Genomic DNA, 20,432 nt, shown 5'->3' with positions numbered 1-20,432 from the left:
TAAGTTATTTTATAAGTGTTTATTTCTATCAGTCTTAAGAGGAAAGAGCAATTAACAAATCTTCATGCTGTTTCTTTTGCTCCCTTGGAACCATTTATGTCACCAAAGGTCACAAATGATAGCATGGAATAATGAAAAGAAGATCAATATTTTTAAAAGCATGATTTAGAGTAGACTGAGTATTCAACGACTGGAATAGAAAATCAAATCTACTGTCATGCTGTTCTTTTCAATCAGGAGAAATGCATCATGGCAACTCCATCATGAAAAATTAAAGCTACCATGCTTAAATTTACAGCCATTGATCACATAAAACACATATTGACATCAATGGCAGTTTTGAATCAGTTATTGGATCAGACCAAGGAATTTCTGATAAAAAAAACCAGTTAACCAAAACTCAAGCTCCTTTAAGCCTATTGTATATAAAACAAAACTTCTGATAGTGTTAAATTAGATGTAGACATAGCAAATTGCATAGGCATACATTTGTCTTTAAATGCATTGAAGTCAACGTGCATTCCTGCATCAGAGTCATAATTATTAAATAGAGTAGAATAGAACAGAAGAGTTCAGTTGGAAAGGATCTACAATTTTCATCTAGTCCAACTTGAGTCTATATTGACAATAATTCATGCCACCAAATTTAATATTGAGAACACACTACTTCATTTGAAAGGAGGCCACTGCAGAAACACAGCATCCATCCAACATTCAGGAAAAATAAAGTCCAATCTTAGCAGCTTAATGGTTGCACATAATTGGAATTTTAAATCTTTGCTGAATATATTGAGATACAATAATGTTTATTCTCATCCTGCATGGCAGTACAGCTTCTCAGCCTTATTTGGCTGTTCCTCATTTCCTCATTTACCCGTTCTCCAGCTAAGCAAATTCTTATTTGAACATATGACTCCCTTGTGTATGAGAATAATGGGAATCCTACCTTCTAAGGTGGTTTCCTCTCCATCCAAGGGAGGGCCATCACCATCTTCATATTCAGAAATCACACTGACTGCATAAGTAGTTTCAGGTAATAAGTTGGTGAGAACTGAGCTAGTACTTGAAGCTGGCACTGAAACAATGAATTCATCTCCACCGACTGCTACTTTATATTTAATGAGATAGGACAAAACCTCTGATCCTGCTGGAGACCAGCTCACTTTGAAACTCTCTGATGTTATGTCAGAAAATACCATGTTCTTTGCAGGTACATAAGCTGTATGGAAATAAAAATGCACATATGAGGCATATTTGCCAGATATGTTAAACACAAAATTTCTAAAATAAATAATAAATGTTCCTCAATAATTTGATTTATTCTAATTTAATAGATATTTCGTTGCATGCGCACAGTATCTGTTTTGTGTATTTGCTTATATCTATCAAATTTCAAGAAGATCATATCTAGGTTGCCTAAAATCTTTCAACAGTGAATAGAAGCACCAACTCAGTGATTTCTAGATCAAGTGAAAATGGTCCATCTAGAAAAAAATGTATTTATGAAAACTTAATTTAGAATCTGATGATCAAGTTGGGTTTCCTATTTCATATGTCCGATGAACAGCAATAACATTATGTTCTCAATGAAAACTAAAAATTGTTGGGATTTTTTTCAGATCTAGATTAGAAGTAAGACAAAATAAAAACCAGTATTTTTTCAGGAATGAGGTCAAAGGGGAAACAAGGAATTTGACATGAGGCACAAACACAAATCTGACATCCCGGGCTTGTTTTGGTTGGCCTAGTCAGCCTAACAGTGGGGATCTTAAAACTGTTTGAGCCCTCTAAAACAAAGGCTGCTTTGCTGGTTTGTTCCTCAAAGCTATCCTGAAACAAAAGACTTATTTTTAAAGAGAGTGGGGCTTTCAACACTGGGGATCCTTCAATGTTAGTGTCCTACTAAACATCGGTAGGGACACTGTGGATCCAACTAATCATAAGTAACTTTATCTGACTAAACGTTGGCCATTTAGAAACCTTTTGAATGTTAAATATTATCTATGCTGGCCTAATTTGGATGCATGTGAAGACTTTCATGTGCTACTTCATTTCAGTCTTTACAGTTAGATTGCAATCACTACCACCTAGCATCTGCTGTCTCAAGTTGTCTTGTCTAAGCCCATTTCAGAGGGCCATTAATTTTACCCTAAAAATTAATTAAATTGCCCTCTAGAGTATTGGAATTACTTTGTTGCCTTTGAATATCTAAAAGACAAGCTTAGACTTGTCACCTCATTTTATAGAGCAAAAAAAAGAATGTCCTGGTGACTTTTTTTCTCAAGACATTGAGTGCAAAAGCAGAGCCTATCCACTAAGGTCATTCCAATAGAAATGCATTTTATTAGCTTTTTAGATACCTAGCAGAGTTGGGGGAAAATAATTCTCCAATAGTTTTTTCATTTCCATTTATCCATTAATTTCAACTGTTGCTTTTAATATGTTTGAAAATGAGCAGCAAATTCCCAGTTATTAAAATTGTCATTTGTTTATGGGCAATTTCATCAATATAAATTCCTTAGTTGACTATAAGCACAAAACTGATTCAGATCCTTTTGTCATTACATTTTCTGCATTCCTGTAAGTAATAGCAGTTACTTACATTTTCTCCTTATAGCAGCCAGTTCCTGCTCAATTCGTAGGCAGACAGATTGTGTAAGTTCAAACGATATTCTTTGAAAAGCATCAAAATCTTCCACAGTGTAAACATGGGTTTCCGCAGGAGGTGATGCAATTGCTTCCAACTCTGTACGCACTGCATCCTTCACACCAACTGCAAATATTTCTACATCTGCATCCCTCAGCTTTATTGCAGGTTCTTTAAAAGCATCTGACGATTTTCCATCAGTGATAAGAATCATGACTCTCGGCACATTTGGTCTTGATCCTTTGCTGGTAACAAATACTTTCTCCCTCACATACGTCATTGCTTTGCCTGTGTTGGTAGATCCACCTCTGTAGGGGAAGGTGTTAATAGCCTGAATTATGTCTTCCACTCTGTTGTATCTGTTCAAAGAAAACTCCATATGGGGATCTCTGCTATACTGGACAAGACTTATCTGAACTTTTCGAGGTGATATCTCAAAGCTTTTAACTAACACTTCCAAAAAGGCTCTTACTTTTACAAAATTGGCAATACCAATGCTGTAGGAACCATCCACTAAAAACACAACATCTGCTTTTACATCCACACCACGTGAGCATTCTGCAAAGAAAAAGAATAGCCATTGTAAACAGATTTTCAATAACCACAGAGCATTACAATCACATCTGTAGTTCATGTATTACACAACTGCTTATAAACATAACAAACTATGCTAAGCAAAGCTTTTTCTCAAAAATAATAAAGGTATGATATTAAAACATGCATCAGAGATTTCATCAATGAAACGCTACAATTTAAAAATAAGGTAGTGGCTCCAAACTCACCCACTTGAACTTTTACTTGTTGTGTTTTTTCCATTATCGTTATTGGCTCACTGGGGGTCAGTCCTTTCATTGCATAAACATTAATTTGATATTCTGTGTCTGGAGAGAGATCTTTAACATTCAGAGCAGTAGTCTGAGGGCCCACACTCAGTACATGTTGTTTTCCCCCAGCTATCATTGGAATGAACTGCAGACGATAGCCAGTTATTTGGCTTGTGGATGGATCCCAAGTGATTCTAACAGACTTTGAGGAGATCTGAGTGGCCACCAGATTCGAAGGAGGCTCCACCACTGAAAAAAATCAAAAGCAAAGCCAGAATATTAGTTACAATTATAAACATATTTTCTTAAGAGGTTTTTTTTCTGGAATAAGTTTAGTTATCTTTGCTTGATCTTTACTAAAAATCACTTTTTGGGGCTTTTAAAAGCATAAATAAACAGAAATGAATTACAGGACAGTCCAAATGAGACATCAGTGAGAGGGCAAAAATATGAACAATGCATTTATGGTCCCCTAGTTATAGCAGAAGTTCCAGGAGAAATGCTGCCCTGCTCTAAAACTGCTTCAACCAAAAGTGAAAGCTACACTCACAGAAACACAGTAGAAAGTGTGAAAAATGCAGAGTACTAGGACAGCAGAGTCATCTCTACTGCCATTTTTGTCAAAGAATAACTAGTTACTTAAAACCTTACAGGGCCAGAAAGCCTCAGTGATACAGCTTCATGTCTTTGTTTTCCCCATATTCTTCAGTTTTCATGCTTTGGTTCTTAATCTATTACATATTCTGACCCTTCACCAAGCAGGTTTTTTCCTTTTAATACATTTTTCCACTGAAGTGATGCATGTGTCGAAACTCACTCTGATAACTGCATATCACTGTGCTGCCTTTGAAACAATGGAATAATGGAGGTATTCCAAATCTACATCACATACTCTGTTATCCTGCATTTAAAGACACAAAACTGAGACCAGTTTTCCACACTTGCTAAGTGAGACAATGGATCAAACTCTAGAAATAAAGCAATGTAGGGATAGCCTCTTCAATAGACATTGGAATAAACTGAAGCTATAAATACGTTTTAATAAAGTGCCTCACCTTCTTCTCCACTAACCAGTTCACCTAGTTGTTCATCAACACCGGAGCACACTTGCAAGATAATTTCATTCTGTATATCCACAATTCCATCAAAATTAGCCACATTGAACACATGCTTCAGTGAAGGCTGAGATGCAATTAACTTGAGTTCCTTTGCATCTGCTGCTTTGATACCTAGAAGTTGCAATAGACAGGACTGTGTTAACCATAAAATACAGACACCTGTGAATGTATTCATGAAGTATCAAAACATCCTGGGGTAAAGCTGAGTTTAAATTAGTTCTGCCTTCTGTCAGGATCAATAATCAAACTACAAAATAATGATTAATGCAATGAGGTGGCAGATGCACTTTTCAACCAGGGAAAATAATGTGGTATAAGTGAAGAATGAGGCCAAGGTTGAAACAATGCTAGTCAGTCATATTAATCTCCATTAGGAACTACGTAATTACTGTCAAATTAACACAACTGGTATGTTCCACTCTGGAGGGCAAAAATGACCCATTTCAAGGCATACACATGAAGAAGGGGAATAGTGAAATTCTTCGAACACACAGTCTGCAAAGCCTATAAATTAAATTTTTATGAAAGTTAATCTCTCAATCATTAGAAAAACTCAACATACCCAAGGAGAAAACTTCAACTCCTATGTTGCGAAGCTCTCTTGCAGGAATTTCTACATCGTCTTGAGCTTTTCCATCAGTAATGACAATTGCTACTTTGGGAAAGCCTTTTCTTGCTCCAGCGGACTCAGTGAAGGTGTTTTGAACAAGGTAATCAATAGCCTCACCTAAAACCAACATCACAAGTTGTGTTTTTTTAGACTTGCACAAACTAGGATTTAAAGCAAATTTGAACTATGACATGAAATGCTCAATAAACATCTATGTGGGAAATCTGTACCTGTCATTGTGTTGCCACCTTTGTAAGGTATCCTTTTAATTGCATCAATAAGATCACTTCTTCTGAAATACTGATTTAAATTGAACTCTGTTCTTGTATCTGAACTGTACTGAACAACTCCAACTCTCGTCTTTTCTTCCCCAATGTCAAAAGCTGATACAAGGGCAACCATGAAGTCCAGAATATATCCAAAGTTATTTCTTCCTACACTCCATGAACCATCTACCAGGAAAACTAAATCTGTCATGGCACTTATGGAGCATTCTGGAACACAACAGGGAAAAAAACCAAAACCAACTCTATTAGCAAATGAGCAATTGCATTCTTACAAATCAGAGAGAAATGTCTAATGGAAACTTAGTAGGTAAAAGCCAAAGCAAACAGATATTTAAAAGATTGATCTTATCTGGGATATCTTGCTTGGGGAAACATTATGCACCTAAGAACACCCATATGGGTTTTCTAATGGTCATTATCAAAAGGGAACTGCTTTGAGACACCTCTCATGCTAATCCACAAGATCTGTTATGCCACAACAGATGAAAACACCCATATAAGTCTTTTTACAATGATTTGATGTTACAGAAAAAAATTGTTACCACTTGTGCCTTGCATCTTTATTTCCCCATTATAGCTGCACAGGCTCTTCTGCAAAGCCTTTTATCCACAGCACAACACCTTTCATAAATAGGACCAAGATACTCATGGACTTGCTCAGGTTAGTTGCATGAAATCCCTAGTTTCAGTACCAACTTTGCACCTTAATCTTTCAATGCAGCTAATAAATTCCTTCTATCCCAGTCCTTAAACAAGTGTTCTTAGCTCTGCACAACTTTACAGGCTAAATTTTTGGTAGGTAACACAGAAACACAGTTTAATTTTGTGGGGTGTTAGAGCTAGATTTCAGATAAGATATATGTCAGATAAGTTGAAAGGCAAAACACCTTACTTTGTAATTGAGCCTCAATGTTCTTTGTCTCTGGTATCCCTGGGCCGCCTGTCTGAACTATACAAAGCACAACATAGACAGAATTAATGGAGGAAATAGGGTTAAATTTTTAAACACCAGAGAAAATCACATAAGCATTTAGAGACACACATCTGACAAGCCTCAGAACATGAAAACATAAATTCAGGTTGTGAATCTATCACCTGTACTTACAAATTTGACAACACAGTATTCAGGGTGACACAAAATACAGAAAATGTAAATATCTAAGAATCCTCTGTATTTGTACTTCTTGTACAGTCATTTCCTGAAAATTAACTGCAACGTGCCTGGAAGAAATACCAATATTACCCCTCTCTAACACCGAGGGGAATTAATAATTAGTAATTTTCCCATGGTTCTCTGTGAAGCCTGAGACATGAGACAAAACACGTCATAGAAGAGAGTCTGCTGTGCATTTTTATTTAAATTTATTTTATGCTTTTTAAATTATTAATACAAATTATTAAAGCTCAAATTCAATATTTTAGTGTGCATTGAGGTATATTGTGTCATATTTTATTATTATTTGATGAATATAATTTGCTTTCTCACACAGGATGCCAGTCCAATTCATTTGTTACTGAGGTCAGTGATGATCGTCCCCTTGACTTCAGCAGATGCAATTTATAGGAAGTAGATATAACTCAAAAACCTCAGAGGCCTCCTGCCAAGAATACTATAGAGGTTGGCAGACACTATATCCATGTTATTATCCTTTGATCTCTTGCAAATTTTCTCTGCTTCTACTAGGATTAAGGGAAAAAGGCTGTTTAGACAGCTCCATCAGAGGAGAGTTTAGGTATGTGGCAATTTTGTTGGAGAACTGGATCAAAGTCAAGTTTTGTGAATGACCCCTCAGTTATCTTAATTGGCTTTCTAACTGTATTGCAGCTACTTACTTGTCAGCTGGCCAAAAACAGGTAGACTCTCCTCTCTGTCATCATATGAAGCTATTGATACAACATACTCTACATCAGGTATAAGATCTGATATGACAGTTTGGGTAGTGCTAGGTGAAAGAGTAAATTCTTTAGTAGGTCCATCTGCAATAAATATATAAAACACTCAATGCAGCCTTAAAAGCCAATAATATTGATAAGCTGATTGTAAAACAAAATGCAACAGACAATAATCTATCTCAAACCCAATGACAATTTTAGAATTATACAATTTCTGTTTTCATGAAGTATAAATATTGAAACATGAAACTTCAAGCTAATGTGCCTTCAATAGTGAATAAAATTACTAAAGTGTTTAATAAATTCCAGGAAATTTGAAACTTGAAATGCATGTACAAAATGTACTATCATCTAGCAAATCAGGTCCTGTTCTGATCCAATATCACTTTTACACTGATTATTTCTCAAAGTGAAATAGAATAATGGCTGTCTTACACAGCATAATACAATTCTTGAACTTCAATGTCAAAGCATAGAAGAGGAGCAGAGTGATGAGTCTACCTTCTTATTGCTCCTTGCAAAGCAAAGGCATCCAAAACTTGTTACTTGCAGTTCCAAAATGGTAAACACTATGGCAAGAATAGCTCTAGCTTGGAAGAATCACTGTTTATCCTATATGCCCTTTGCTGCTATCCACACTTGATCACAAACTTCCAAAATATTTTAACAGCTACTCTCATACCTAAGTTAGATATAGGTGAAAATAAACTAACGTTTCAAAACATGTAATCACATAAAAAATTTTGACAGAACTCACCATTTGTTGGAACCACGGTTATTCTGTAACCCACTATTGCATCTGGTGGCCTTTTCCATGACATTTGAACATTATGTTCATCTATAATTGTAAAATTCAAGTCTGATGGTGGGTTAACTGCAAAAGATTTATACCAGGTAGATGTTTAAAAGCTTGAACAAGTTTTGGCAAATGAATAAATAAAACAATGTTGAGCAAAGCTTACTAAAATTGTCTTTGCATAAATTTGTTTCCAACAAATATAAAGATATGTTGTTGGAAAAAGAGTAAAATAAAAGCTGACAAAAATATGACAAAACATCAAAGAGTATATGCATTACAGAGGACAGCACAGAACATGTTTCTTGAGTTGCCAAGACATTCAAGAATGGCCAGCAAAATCAAGCACAATAGGAAACACATTTGGATACATGTACAATGAGTTCACAGATAATCACCACATATGCAAACGTTTCACATAACAATTAAAGGAAATTTTTTTACATGCTGGGTGCAATCTGTAGAAGCATGCCAAATCACAACCTGCTTACAATATCATGAGATCATTTAGGATGTGGAGAACACAGTACTCTTCTTAATTAGACATCAAATTAAGCTTTTAAGATATAGTCTCTGCATATGATATTTCTCATCAATTTCACTGAATCTAGAAACTTGGCAGAGTAAAGAAATAATTTAAATACAGGAAAAGATTGGGTATTTAACGTTCAGTAAAACAATTTTTGTTAGGGTCTAGATGCGAATACACATGCAAAATGTATATCAGTAATAATGATACACTGATGTATCATTATATTTCAAAATATGGAGAACTCCACCCCTTTGTTCCTAGAAGCCACTAAAGTGACATACTTTGCATATAACAACAAAGGATTCAGGAACTAAGGGGCTAATAAATGGCGTTAGCAATAGTTGCAATTTGCCAAAATATTCGAGCTGATGCAAAGTTCACAAAAATAAAATTCTACCTGTTTACACCAGATTTCTGTACAATTTCAAAGGTGTAAACTATTGTTTTCATGTTCCCTTTGCAGCAGGTGTACCCATACTAATAGTGGCATTTTAACATAAAATGCCAGTATGGTTCCAAACAACACAATGGTTAATTATGAAAAGACAACATCAAAATATATTTAAGGACATTTATTTTACAGAATTTATAGAAAATGGCAAAGAGGGCACCAGTGAACTGAACAAATGACTGCAAATAAAACTTGTAGGAGCTGATGACAGAAGTAACTGAACAGTACAGAAAGAAATAGTTTACACACGCTAATTTGCAGCGTCATGCATACGTAAATGAAATGTTGATTATTGGTTTTTTAGCTTCCCACAATGGACAAAGCCTCCATGTACAAGGTTCATTACACAAAGACGTTTCAGAAATATTTTATAATGATATTCTCTTTGTAAAATTGTCATGCTTATTCATGCAGTATTTTACTGACTCACTGTCAGTGCATGGTAGGTGTATTATATATTATTGTTTAAATAGGTCTAAAAAGTAAGATTAGATCCAGCCATACTTTCCTCAACTACTAGTGAGAGAGTTTTGCAGGCATTTTTAAAAGACAGATCTTCTGTTTCATAGAAGATCTCCATCATATGTCAGATTTCTTGTCAGATTTGAATATCCTTGTAAAAGCAGATAAAGAAGTAAATGCTAGAATGTTTAATTATGAAGACACTGTCCAATTACAAAGAGTAAAACTGAGATAAAAAAATATGGCATTTTTTCCTTTTAATTTTCTGTAGTTTCCAACCATAGGATAATATGGCTTTATAATACCGATACAATAAATAACAGTAGTGCTGAAGTAAATGTTATTTTTCCTGTTGTCCATACACAGGCAGTGAGATTAGACCATTAACTGCATGCACAGTTTATTCATCATTCAGTTTATGAGTATCACAATGCTAGGGATGGCAAGGTAGTTACTTAATATCAAAATCATGCAACACGTGTTAATAGTAAAATACATTTAGATGATAAGAATATCATTATAAAATATTGTTTCAGTAGCAATGGCTCAGGACAAATTTAATGCAAAGGCAGAGACAACTGACCTGAGCATGCTTTTAAAAAAAATTCAGTACATGGAAAAAGTAGCACCACCAACCTTGCAAGTAAATTGGAATGTTGCAGCAGAGACTTTAGGCTTTAACTGCTGAAGGACAGCAGGAGCCCAACTTGTTGATATCCAAATGACCGGATTCCAGATAAACTGAAAAAGCTGACTGTGAGGAAAAGTCTTTAGCATTTTAAAGGATTTTATTCCATTTTATGATAATTCAGGTGTGGATCTTGGCAGGTAACAAGAATAGTACATTGACACATAAGTGATGTATCCATTCATCCAGGTAATCACAGAACAATGGCACTGCAGGGGAACGCAAAAGTCCTCCCGTCCATCCCACGGTCAAGACAAGATTGTCCACCCTATGACATTCCTGACATGTTTTCTCAGATCATTCTTAAAGACCTCCAGTATTGCCAAGACTGCCAGCTCCCCACAGAAATTACTCCAAAACCTCACTGCCTTTATCATTGTAATTATTTCTGAGACCTAACCCCCATCTTCATTGCTGAACTTTAAATCCATTCATTCTCAGCCTACGGCTGGCTCATCAAACTCAAGCACTGAATACTTCTCCCACTGAAATCCAAAAAGGAATCTTGCTGAGTGAAAAAAAAGCAGTTTGGATTCAATGTCATCAAAATATCTTCCAGATGGCCTGTGAGCTTTCGATACTCAAACAGAATCTCCAAAACATCCATGGACCTTCACAGGGGTCAGATTTCACCCAAGTGAAACCAGCTGTGGGGTGAAGACCAAACCATGGTCATATGACTGAGAGTAGTAAGCTGATCTGAAGTACAGCAAAATGTTTAGATGATAAAAACCTTATTGTGATAATAAAATAGGGCAACTGTAACTCCATTTCATTAAAATTCTTCTCCCAGAGGGGAATTAACTAGTGGAAAAATAATACATCTGCAATATTGAATCAAACCAGAGTTCTAGGAAAAAAATGCCCCTTGTTGTAGTAGGAGTTTGCCCCTTTTTAAGGGACAAACCTTAAAACTTCACTCAACAAAATGTTACGTGTGAGTGCATCTTAACTCCAGCAAGCAGTCTTGATGTCAGGCTGCTTGCAGCAGTGAAGTTGCACCTATTCTTACAATGTAGTGACACTGCTGATCCTTTGTCCATCAAAATCCATGCCAAACCTCTCATTGACTTGTCAAGGTACAGGATCATGATCATAACATGTCATAGTGTTGTAGTATTGCCTTCATACAGTGATCCCACTGTTTATGCACAGAAATGCATGGTTCCCCTACAGTTTTCCAGAGGATTAAAAAAATATCTTGCTTTACAACAATCATGTTTCCACAGCATTAATTCTAGCCACTGTTAGAATTGTGGTATGATAATTTCCTTAACTGGATCTATATTATTCTATATTATGCACTACAAAAGAAAAACAAAAGAAAAAAATCAGACTTAATAATACTTAAATTATTGCCAGTTCTTGTGTTATATCCACATGGAATAAGGGTATAATTTCTGAAACAAAAAAAATAGAGAGCAAAACATCTTTCTCATGCTATGCTGGTTTTATATTAGCTTGTATTACTTCACAGGTAATATAAAAAAGTCTACAGCTTTTTGCAGATAACACAATGTGACTACCAGAGGATCCCAATGAATACCTTAACAAGACAGAATTAATATGTAACTGGAATATCAAGTAATTTATATCTAGAACCATATTTAAAAGTGATATAACTTGGAAGTAGTTGCCATTCACAATCCTTATGTGAAACATATGTTGTGATTCCATCACTGGAAAGGACACACTATAGTTAGCATGTAAAATTACATGTTAGCCCATGTTAAAATAACATGCAGTCTACAGAAGCTGAAGAGTAAGCTCAGCTTTATGATCCCAGCAATAAGCCCAGCTGAGGCTGGAAGGTGCCAAAACTCCTCATTTACTATTTTTTTTCAGAAATGACATGAATTTGGCACAACTAGATCATGACCCCAGTTAAGCTCCTCTGAAATCTGCATTGCCAGTGTGACTGGGAGAAACAATGACCTACAGCCTAGATATGTAGTAAAGAGCAGCTTCTCAAAAGAGTAGCTTCACAGACTAGTTAGATATTCATTGCCAATTGCAACACAGAAACATCGCCATCTGTATCTTTTCTTTGCATTTTTTTTATTTTATACATGTATATGAAATTTCTTCAAAAGAAAAAATGCATAGCTCATAAATGTACTTTGAAAAAAAAATCATTTAAATCTATATACCTATACTACGTATCTCAACTGCATATATATACACACATTATATGTATGAATATTTACAAAATTTTACACGTTTGTCCATATATATGTATGTGCATGCATATATACACTTACATATGCACGTATATTTTGCTTCTAATTAGCAGCAGGAAAAACAGGGAGGGTGTATAGTCACCCTCAGGTATATAAAAATTTCAATTTCACATATCAATCTACATGGCTCTCTATTTAGAAACTTTGCAATCAACAGCTTCTTTCTCAAAAGATATTGCCATCAAAAGATAATAAAATGATGGTCCTACCAACCACTTCCAAAACTTGAAAAGTTTCAGCTATCCCAGATCACCTCTAAATCATTCAGTCAATGAAAATTAGTGTACTCAACACAGTTTATTACAAGCCAAAAATTCTAATCCTCTGCAACTGCTGTGCTGCAAGTATTTGTCACTTACTCTATTGGATGTCATGGTAACAGATTTTTCACCATTTTTCCTTTCATGCACAACAGAAAGGTTCCACACTTGGATCAGTGATGCCCTCCTTCCCTTCCTCTAGCCTAGAAAACAGACTTTTCTAGGTCTGAACCAGTTCCTGGAAAACTGAAAAGTCAGCACCTTCAGAAGCTCAGTTAGGTTACACAGAACCAATGATTTCCTCATTTCTTTCCTGTGCCTTTGAAAATCCCTCTGTATTAAGAAATATGACATGGTACAGAATCCATGACAACATGACAGCAGTAACTTGAGGTTATAATTAACAGATTCTTCACACACCAATATACTTGACTTAACTATGACTAAAATAAGACCCCTTGGCTCTTTGTGATCACAGATGAAAAAAATACTGGAACAGAAAGAAAATCCGACATATGAACAGACATGGAGTGCACTGGAGTATTGCTGTGCTGGACTAAAAATGCACAAAACAACTTAAAGTATAAAATATAGAATCACACACAAGAATTTTAAGCTGGGAGGGAGATATCAGAAGGATTGCAAAATAAAACAAGAAGAATTTCCCTGTAAAAGGAAAGAGCAAAAATGCTGAGCATGAAAACAGATTTGCTTCCTTGACCACGGTAAACAAACAACTTCCCCAGTGAAATGGCATGAATGCATTTAGACTATAGGTTTTACCCCCTCTGCTCCTAAAGTGTCTGCCCAACTAGAAGCTCCTGTTCTGTCGTACCTCTGTAGAAAAGCTCTAACACCATTGCTGCGGCTCACTGCCTTGCCAAGAGTAGCAGAACACAGCTCTCACAAATGACTTCAGAGCAGCTGTGATGCTGATGAAGAATCAGTTTCATACTGGAAGATACAGGAACTGATGGACAGCAGCATTGGATAAACACCAGATCTACTCCCAGGGGAGACTGAAAAATAAAGTCTAAAGGAGGGCAGAAAATAAAACAGATTTTTCTTTCCTCTGCTCTCACCCCATCTTCCCACCTCATATCAAGAATCTTCATCATATTAAATGGCCCTCTCCCTTATTCTCCTCTCACTTTTTCATCCCACCAAGTGTCTACCCACACCTTTGGAAAAGAAAATTCAAACTGCATGTCTTGTGAATGATACAGGGAGACTCAAAAAGAACCAAGAAAAGAGACACAGGACTGACTGACTGACTGGTGGGGAAGGATAGCTTTGCCACAAAGTGATCTGAAATTTGGAAAAATAAGACTAAGGGACAAACTTTCACAGCTGAAAGTCAGTTCAGCAGACAGGATTTAAGTTGCAATGATACCAGAATAAAGTAAATAAATAGGTAAGTAAATAATTTGCTAAAGTAAATAAGATGCAATTTACAAAATTATGCAAACTTGCACTGCAAAATTGAAACAGTGCAGAAGAATGACCAGTACAGTACAAACAAAAACCTGTAAAAAACACAGTAAAAATCTCTACAAAAGCAGTTCCCACCACAGCAAGTCCTAAGGTACTCCTAGTTTTGAACTTTCATTTTCAGCACCACTATTTCTCACTCCATTTTCAGCACCACAGTTTTTCACTCCTCACTTCCCTGTCTTACTTCAAAACACTGGAGCTAGGAGAATTTTCTCATAGAAACATGATCACTGTACATTAGATATTTTATTTATCAAACATTTCTGAGTGCAGAGTAATGTAAGTCCTGTCCAAGAGCCCTCTACAACTCTCAAGATTGGGCTTTGTCCACTCTTTTCCTTGGCAATAGTGCATCCTCCAATATCTAATCAAGGTCATCCAGCTATGTGTCAAGTTTTGCCATTATAACTGTGCTGCTCCAAATACATTTTTGTAGCTTGCTTTAACAGTACTGAAGCTATGACTGGTTTAGTCTACACTATAGCTAAGTAAAGCAATTTCACTTACATTCCAAAATAACATACTCCATACATGTAATTAGTAATGCAGGACAACAGCAATATTACTCCAGCTCCAAGTGAGCTCCCTTCTAAGACAGGGAAGAATGCACAAACACATCCTCTCCCTTCCTCCATCAAAACTGTACACTTTCTCTGCTTTCTCTGGCACAGCAGTCTTGCATTTCAAATGCAACTCTGAAATGACTTCAAATGACCTTTTTCCGTTCCTTTGCCAACAACAACGCAGCATGAGAGGAAGGCAGAGGACTGATTCTCTCCTAGGGTGACCAGATGTTGCATTACTGGCAAAAATGCCATCTTTTTCCAGAAAGCCAGTGTATTTTACATCTGCATGCCCCAGGCAAGCACTACTGCTTGGGGGGCAAACACTGCAGAGGCATCTCTGACTCCCCATGCTTTTAGTAGTCATCAGCCAAAGTGACCAGGTCCAGACAAGGGAGCTTGGGGCAGGCCATGATCAAGGAATTTGTTTCAGTTCAAGGCAGAAAGAGAAGGAACGGGGAAAAATGAATTATCAGATGCTGGCTTGTTTTTTTCCATTAAGTCCAGGGGAGTTCACACCTACGATGGAGTCAGGTCCCAGAGGTCAGATCAAGTCATTTCAGTGCAGGATATTCAGCATCTCTGTTTCCCCTGGCAGCCACTGCTGGGAGAAATGCCATGACTATGACCAAAAGGCCAAGCAGCTCACACTGAGGGCACAGGACACAGTTGCTGTTAATCCACTGGGGAGCAAATGCAGGGCCAGGCCATTTTGAGCCACGCTGTGGCAAGTGTGGCAGTGAAGATGGGTCTCCCCACATCTTCAGCTGGAGGCAGGATGCTGCCAGGGCTGCCAGGGGCCTCAGCCTCCAACCCTGACTGGGTTGAAGGCTGAGGAGGAGAAGGAAACTCTCTTCTGAGGTGACAGTACCACATGTACGCCAGAGCCTTGGAACCCCGGCCGCCACAGCAAGGCCTGGCCCAGCCTTCCCTTCAGTGGTGCCCAGGACTCATGTCACAGCACGGGTAGCACCTTCCCAAGCATGTTCCCCAGTCCTTCAGGCCCGCCACAGAAGTTGAGGTGTCCCTGGGGGAGGGTCCGGCCACCCCAAGGCGCAGCCGGGGGTCGCCCCGCCGAGCAGGGGAGGCCGATGCACCGGCAGGCCGGTGGGGCAGAGGCGAGGCGTCTGGCTGGACAAAACACACAGGCGCAGAGAGCCAGACTCTGTTGGAGCATTTTATTTCAAAGTTGCAGGTTGTTGGGTAGTAGGTTTTCCATTTCCTCTCTCAACATTATTAAAAGAGGCCAGAGACCAGACCTTCTTGGCCCATCCTGGGGGCAGCGCTGTGGCCCCGGCCACGCCGGGCTGCCTGCCAGTGGCAATGGGCTCCTCAGGGCGCTGCGCCCGGACGGCCACACCAGCTGGCCCACGTCCTGTCTGTGGGGTGGTGTGGACAGCACACCAGAGAGACAGAAAGAGGGAGATACGATCCAGCTCACTAGCCGGGAGAAACAGAACACAGAAGGAGCTGGGCAAGGAAGGAGAGGCATTTCTCTGAAGGAGAGAAAGAGAGAAGGTGATGTATTCACACTCAAAAACAGAGAGGGAGAGAGCCAGTAGCTCAAGGCTGATTGGGAGATTTTGTGGTCAGCGGGGCACCGGGGCAAGGGGGCAGGGAGGGGAAGGTTACCTTCAGCCTCGATGGAGGAGAGGAGGGTGGCTGCACACAGAGCAGCGACTGCCGAGCACAGCGCTGTCTTCATTTCTGCCCTTTCAGATCACAACAACATGAATGAATCTGCAATGATGGGGAAGGGGGGAAGGGGGAGAAAGGAGAAGGAAATGATACATGTGGATTAAAGGATTGCGTGGGTGTATTCATGAAACATAAAAAGGACAAACCATGGATTTCACTTTGTTCCCTCATACCCAGCCCCCACCCACGGGACCAGGTTGAAACCTCTAGACTTGAAAACTGTCCAAGACGATGAAATATCCGTATGACTAACTGGACAGTCTCGTCTTGCAATAATGTGCCTTTTGTTGCTGAACCCTTTCCAATCACAGTAAGCACATGAAGCTTTAACCTAGTTAGGGTTAATTTGATCAGGGAAGTGCAGTGAAGATCTGTGCCTCCGCACAAGCAGGAGCCAGAAGGGAGCTCCATGACTTCATCGCTGAATGTGATGATAGCTAATTCAGAGGTCATTCCTGCCTTGGATCAACTAAATGTCTCTTTCAGCTGGGGATTTTAATCGGCTCCTTTTTCATAACTGTTGAACCACTTAGTTAGCTTTGTTTTACTGGTCTCAAGGCAGTTTGGAAACTGTAATAAAACTTTTTTTAGGGGTTCTGCCTACAAATGTGCTATTCTTCATTTCTTGAAAGTCTGAAATAGGTTATACAGAAGTGTGTGTAACACAACTGAAATCTGACACATCTGTCTAGCCATGATGTTTCAACATCTGATAATTCATTTACATGTCCTGAGAGAAAATAGATTTAAAATACACTACGTAAAGCTGACAGGCATAAGAGTCTCACAATCACTGCAGGTTGTCTAGCAAAATAGGTGTGATTAGGCCAAGTTAGCGGTTCTTAATTGCAAGCAGCCATACTTTCATAACTATGTGCCCTAGGTCATGTAAAATTACTGCCAATTACTCCAGCAAAACTTCCAAATTATTTCCTTGTCTAAAGAAAGTCTAATATGAACCTACATATGCATGTAAGTGTTTCTAAAATTTTGGATTTTCTATCTCAAGAAGTAGGGGAGTGACAATTTGTATGAATAAAGTCATAAATGCATCATATATCATAATTAGGCTGGGGGAAAAAGAATTCCAAAAGCAATTAGGCAACAGATTTTATCAGGAAGGTGCCAAGAGCAAAACAAAAGAAAAATACATAAATCAGTAGTCCACAGAAACAACTGAAAGGGAAAACAATATTCTTCTACCATCTAAAGGACTACTCTGCGAGGCACATTTAGTGGAGATCCAGGAATTTCCCAGTTACTGACACTGAGATTAACAGGCTTCATTTGAGCAGCTGTATATACTTGTCGTAGCCAAATGCCTTTACTGCACATGAAAATACCAAGAGCTCAGTGAAAATCTAAGCAAACGTTTCAGTCTAATGGCAGTTCCAGTGGCTAAACAGAAGAGTAATATCGACCATAGTGACTCCCTGACACTAACACAGGAAAGGCCAAGGTTAGTATTAAAATGCTCTGAAAGCTCCAAATTCGTATCACTGCTCTGCGTGGGAAACGGCTGCCCCTGGGCAGATCTACAGCATCCTGCAGTGAGTTTAAGGATCGCCTAAATTCAACGTGAAAGGACGTTTTGTCGTGGAAGTCTCGTGTGAGCTTTGACTGCCATCTTTTGATCCTTTTGAAGAGCAACAGAAATTAATCATCTCACAGTCATCTAGGAGTTTGCCACTGCTGCAGGTCTACCATTCCTGATACACGTTTTTTTTCATTAAATACACCATCTCAGCCGAAGCCTTCATTTGCTAACCTAGAAACACTGTTTCCTTCTCGCAAACTTAGGTGTGTGAAAGAAAGCCTGGAGCTGGCAGAGGAAAGTTCCTCTTACTGGCTCAGCAGAGACGCAGCAGACCTCGCGTCAGGACTTAAGGTTTTCTCATGGATCTTTAGAAATCACTTAGAAAAAGTCCAACCCGAGCTTTCACAGTGCCAGTCCTACCTCGCACTAATTCAACCTACAAAAACGTAGCCAAAGCATTTCTAAACCACACAGTGCATGACATTTACCACTTTCGAGAAGAAAAAACTAACGTAAACAGAAAAAGAAAAAAACCGCAGGAAAAGCCCACTACCTATCAAAGACACAAGAAACTGGAAGCAGGAGAAAGCATCACCGGCAGCTGAACACACAAGGGAGGGAAGCGAGAGCTCCTGCCAAAGCCGCAGCGGTAGCGTGCCTGCAGGCGCGCTGGGCGCTGACAGCGGGTTCCGCCTGGAGCCTCCGGCCGCCGGGAGCCTCCGTCTCCGGGACATCACCGCCCCTCCCCGCATTTCTGCCCAGGAACCCGTCCGCCAGCAGTGCTCGGGGCCGGCATCCCGCTGGGCTCCCCCTTGCCTTTCCCTGGGCTGACAGCCAGCAGCCCCGGGGCGCTCTGCCCCGCACCTCTCCGCCCGCCCGGCCGCACGCCTGCAGCCGGCTCTGACATGCCCAACGCGCGCACACACGCTCCTTCCTAATCCCCTGTCGGCTTCCAGCCCGGCGCTGCTACCCCAGCCTAAGGTGCATTGGAAGGGGCTGAGTGCATCCTGCGTGCGGACAGAGCGGGACACGGGGGCCGGCGGCGGGGCGGGCAGGGGACCCCTGCTCCTGCCCGGGCACACACAGACCTTCCGGGGCGGCCGCAGGGTGCCGGGGTCGGTGACAGCTCCTCCGGCGATGACTCCGGCGGTGCCCGCAGCGGCAGGAGCCGCAGCCGTCGGACCTGGATAAAGGGAGGAGGATAAAGGATGAAGCTCCGGGGGCACCTTGTGGAGGGAGCAGCAAGTAGCAGCAGCGGCGAAGGAGGAGCAGCAGCAGCGGCAACAGCTGAGAGCAGAGGAGGCGTCTCGGTTACTGTAGCTCCCGATGCGAGGGGTCTGTCTGGGAAGACTTGCCTTCTCCAAGTGGGAAGAGCCTCTTCTCAATCTGCTACTTAATAGAGGGCTGTTCCCAACTCTCAATTTACCCTCGTAAGCGGTTACGAAACTGCAGGGAAGGTGGACTGCTGCCACTGGGTGATATATGCGCTGCTGTGCTCCAGCAAGGAAGGGGATCCACTTCTGGAAACTGGCGCATACCTCCGCGCATTCCTGCGGCATGAGACGGGATCCGCGGCGGCAGCGCGCCCGGAGGCAGGGGCCCGGCCCACCGCCCCCTCCCTCCCTCCCCTAGGCTTCCCAAACGGAGAGGACACGGGAGGGCAGTGGAAAAATTGAGTCTCCGGGCAGGCTTCGAGGGACGGCGGCGCGGAGGGTGTCCCCGGGCGGGGGGTTCCACGCAGCCCCCGTCGCCCCCGCGGGGGACCCGCTCGCCCTGCCGAGGCTGGGCTGATCTCCGGCACGGTCTTGCAGAGAAGCGCGGGCACTGTCGGTGGCGCGGCCGGGAGCCCGGAGGGCAATGGTGATATAATCATCGTGACACAGTTCAGGTGTGTCTGGCCTCAACGCTATGCAGCCATACATACATTAAACATACATTAAACACACAGTCCAGCCGACAGCCCTCCGCCACATAGGTGTTTTACTTCGAGCACAAAGCGTTGCGGGTGCCGGGAGCAGCCTGCGGCGGGGCGGGTACGACTCCCGGGCCGAGGGACGGGGCGCACGGCCACACTGACCCTCCCTTGGACCCCGTGGAAAATCCGCGCCCATAGCCCATGTCTGAAATTCTGTGCTTTCCAAAGGAACTGCACCTTCCAAAATCGGACAGTCCGCTGGGCGACAGGCTCCGCGAGGGTCTCCCATCACTCGCTCTCGGGAGCCTGCCCGGGTCACTCGGCGTGTCTCGGCCTCTGCAGCCCGCCGTGCCGGAGAGAGTGACACTGCGAAACACCCGGGCCCTTCCCTGCCCGAGGGCGCAGGTCGTCCAGGGG

At 40.7% G+C, this 20,432-nt stretch overlaps 1 protein-coding gene across 5 annotated transcripts in view; it reads right to left on the bottom strand.

Moving 5' to 3' along the window:
• Nucleotides 1-19,627, bottom strand: part of COL12A1 (collagen type XII alpha 1 chain) — a 100,583-nt gene extending 80,956 nt beyond the window's left edge. For 3 of the 5 annotated variants that reach the window (XM_069011313.1, XM_069011314.1, XM_069011312.1), the window contains exons 1-11: nucleotides 19,189-19,627; nucleotides 16,498-16,605; nucleotides 8,137-8,253; nucleotides 7,320-7,463; nucleotides 6,379-6,435; nucleotides 5,430-5,693; nucleotides 5,152-5,316; nucleotides 4,527-4,700; nucleotides 3,430-3,720; nucleotides 2,603-3,205; nucleotides 947-1,219 (exon numbers count right to left, since the gene is read on the bottom strand). In XM_069011313.1, coding sequence (XP_068867414.1) covers nucleotides 947-1,219; nucleotides 2,603-3,205; nucleotides 3,430-3,720; nucleotides 4,527-4,700; nucleotides 5,152-5,316; nucleotides 5,430-5,693; nucleotides 6,379-6,435; nucleotides 7,320-7,463; nucleotides 8,137-8,253; nucleotides 16,498-16,570 — 2,161 coding nt within the window. In that variant the 5' untranslated portion in view covers nucleotides 16,571-16,605; nucleotides 19,189-19,627. The remainder of the gene's footprint in view (nucleotides 1-946; nucleotides 1,220-2,602; nucleotides 3,206-3,429; nucleotides 3,721-4,526; nucleotides 4,701-5,151; nucleotides 5,317-5,429; nucleotides 5,694-6,378; nucleotides 6,436-7,319; nucleotides 7,464-8,136; nucleotides 8,254-16,497; nucleotides 16,606-19,188) is intronic. The other 2 variants (XM_069011310.1, XM_069011311.1) reach the window with 2 other exon arrangements.
• Between the last annotated feature and the right edge of the window lie 805 nt (nucleotides 19,628-20,432).

The sequence above is a fragment of the Aphelocoma coerulescens genome, chromosome 3, assembly GCF_041296385.1.
Source record: "Aphelocoma coerulescens isolate FSJ_1873_10779 chromosome 3, UR_Acoe_1.0, whole genome shotgun sequence".
In the NCBI taxonomy this organism is placed as follows: domain Eukaryota; kingdom Metazoa; phylum Chordata; class Aves; order Passeriformes; family Corvidae; genus Aphelocoma; species Aphelocoma coerulescens.
This window is presented reverse-complemented; position numbering and strand designations above follow the sequence as displayed.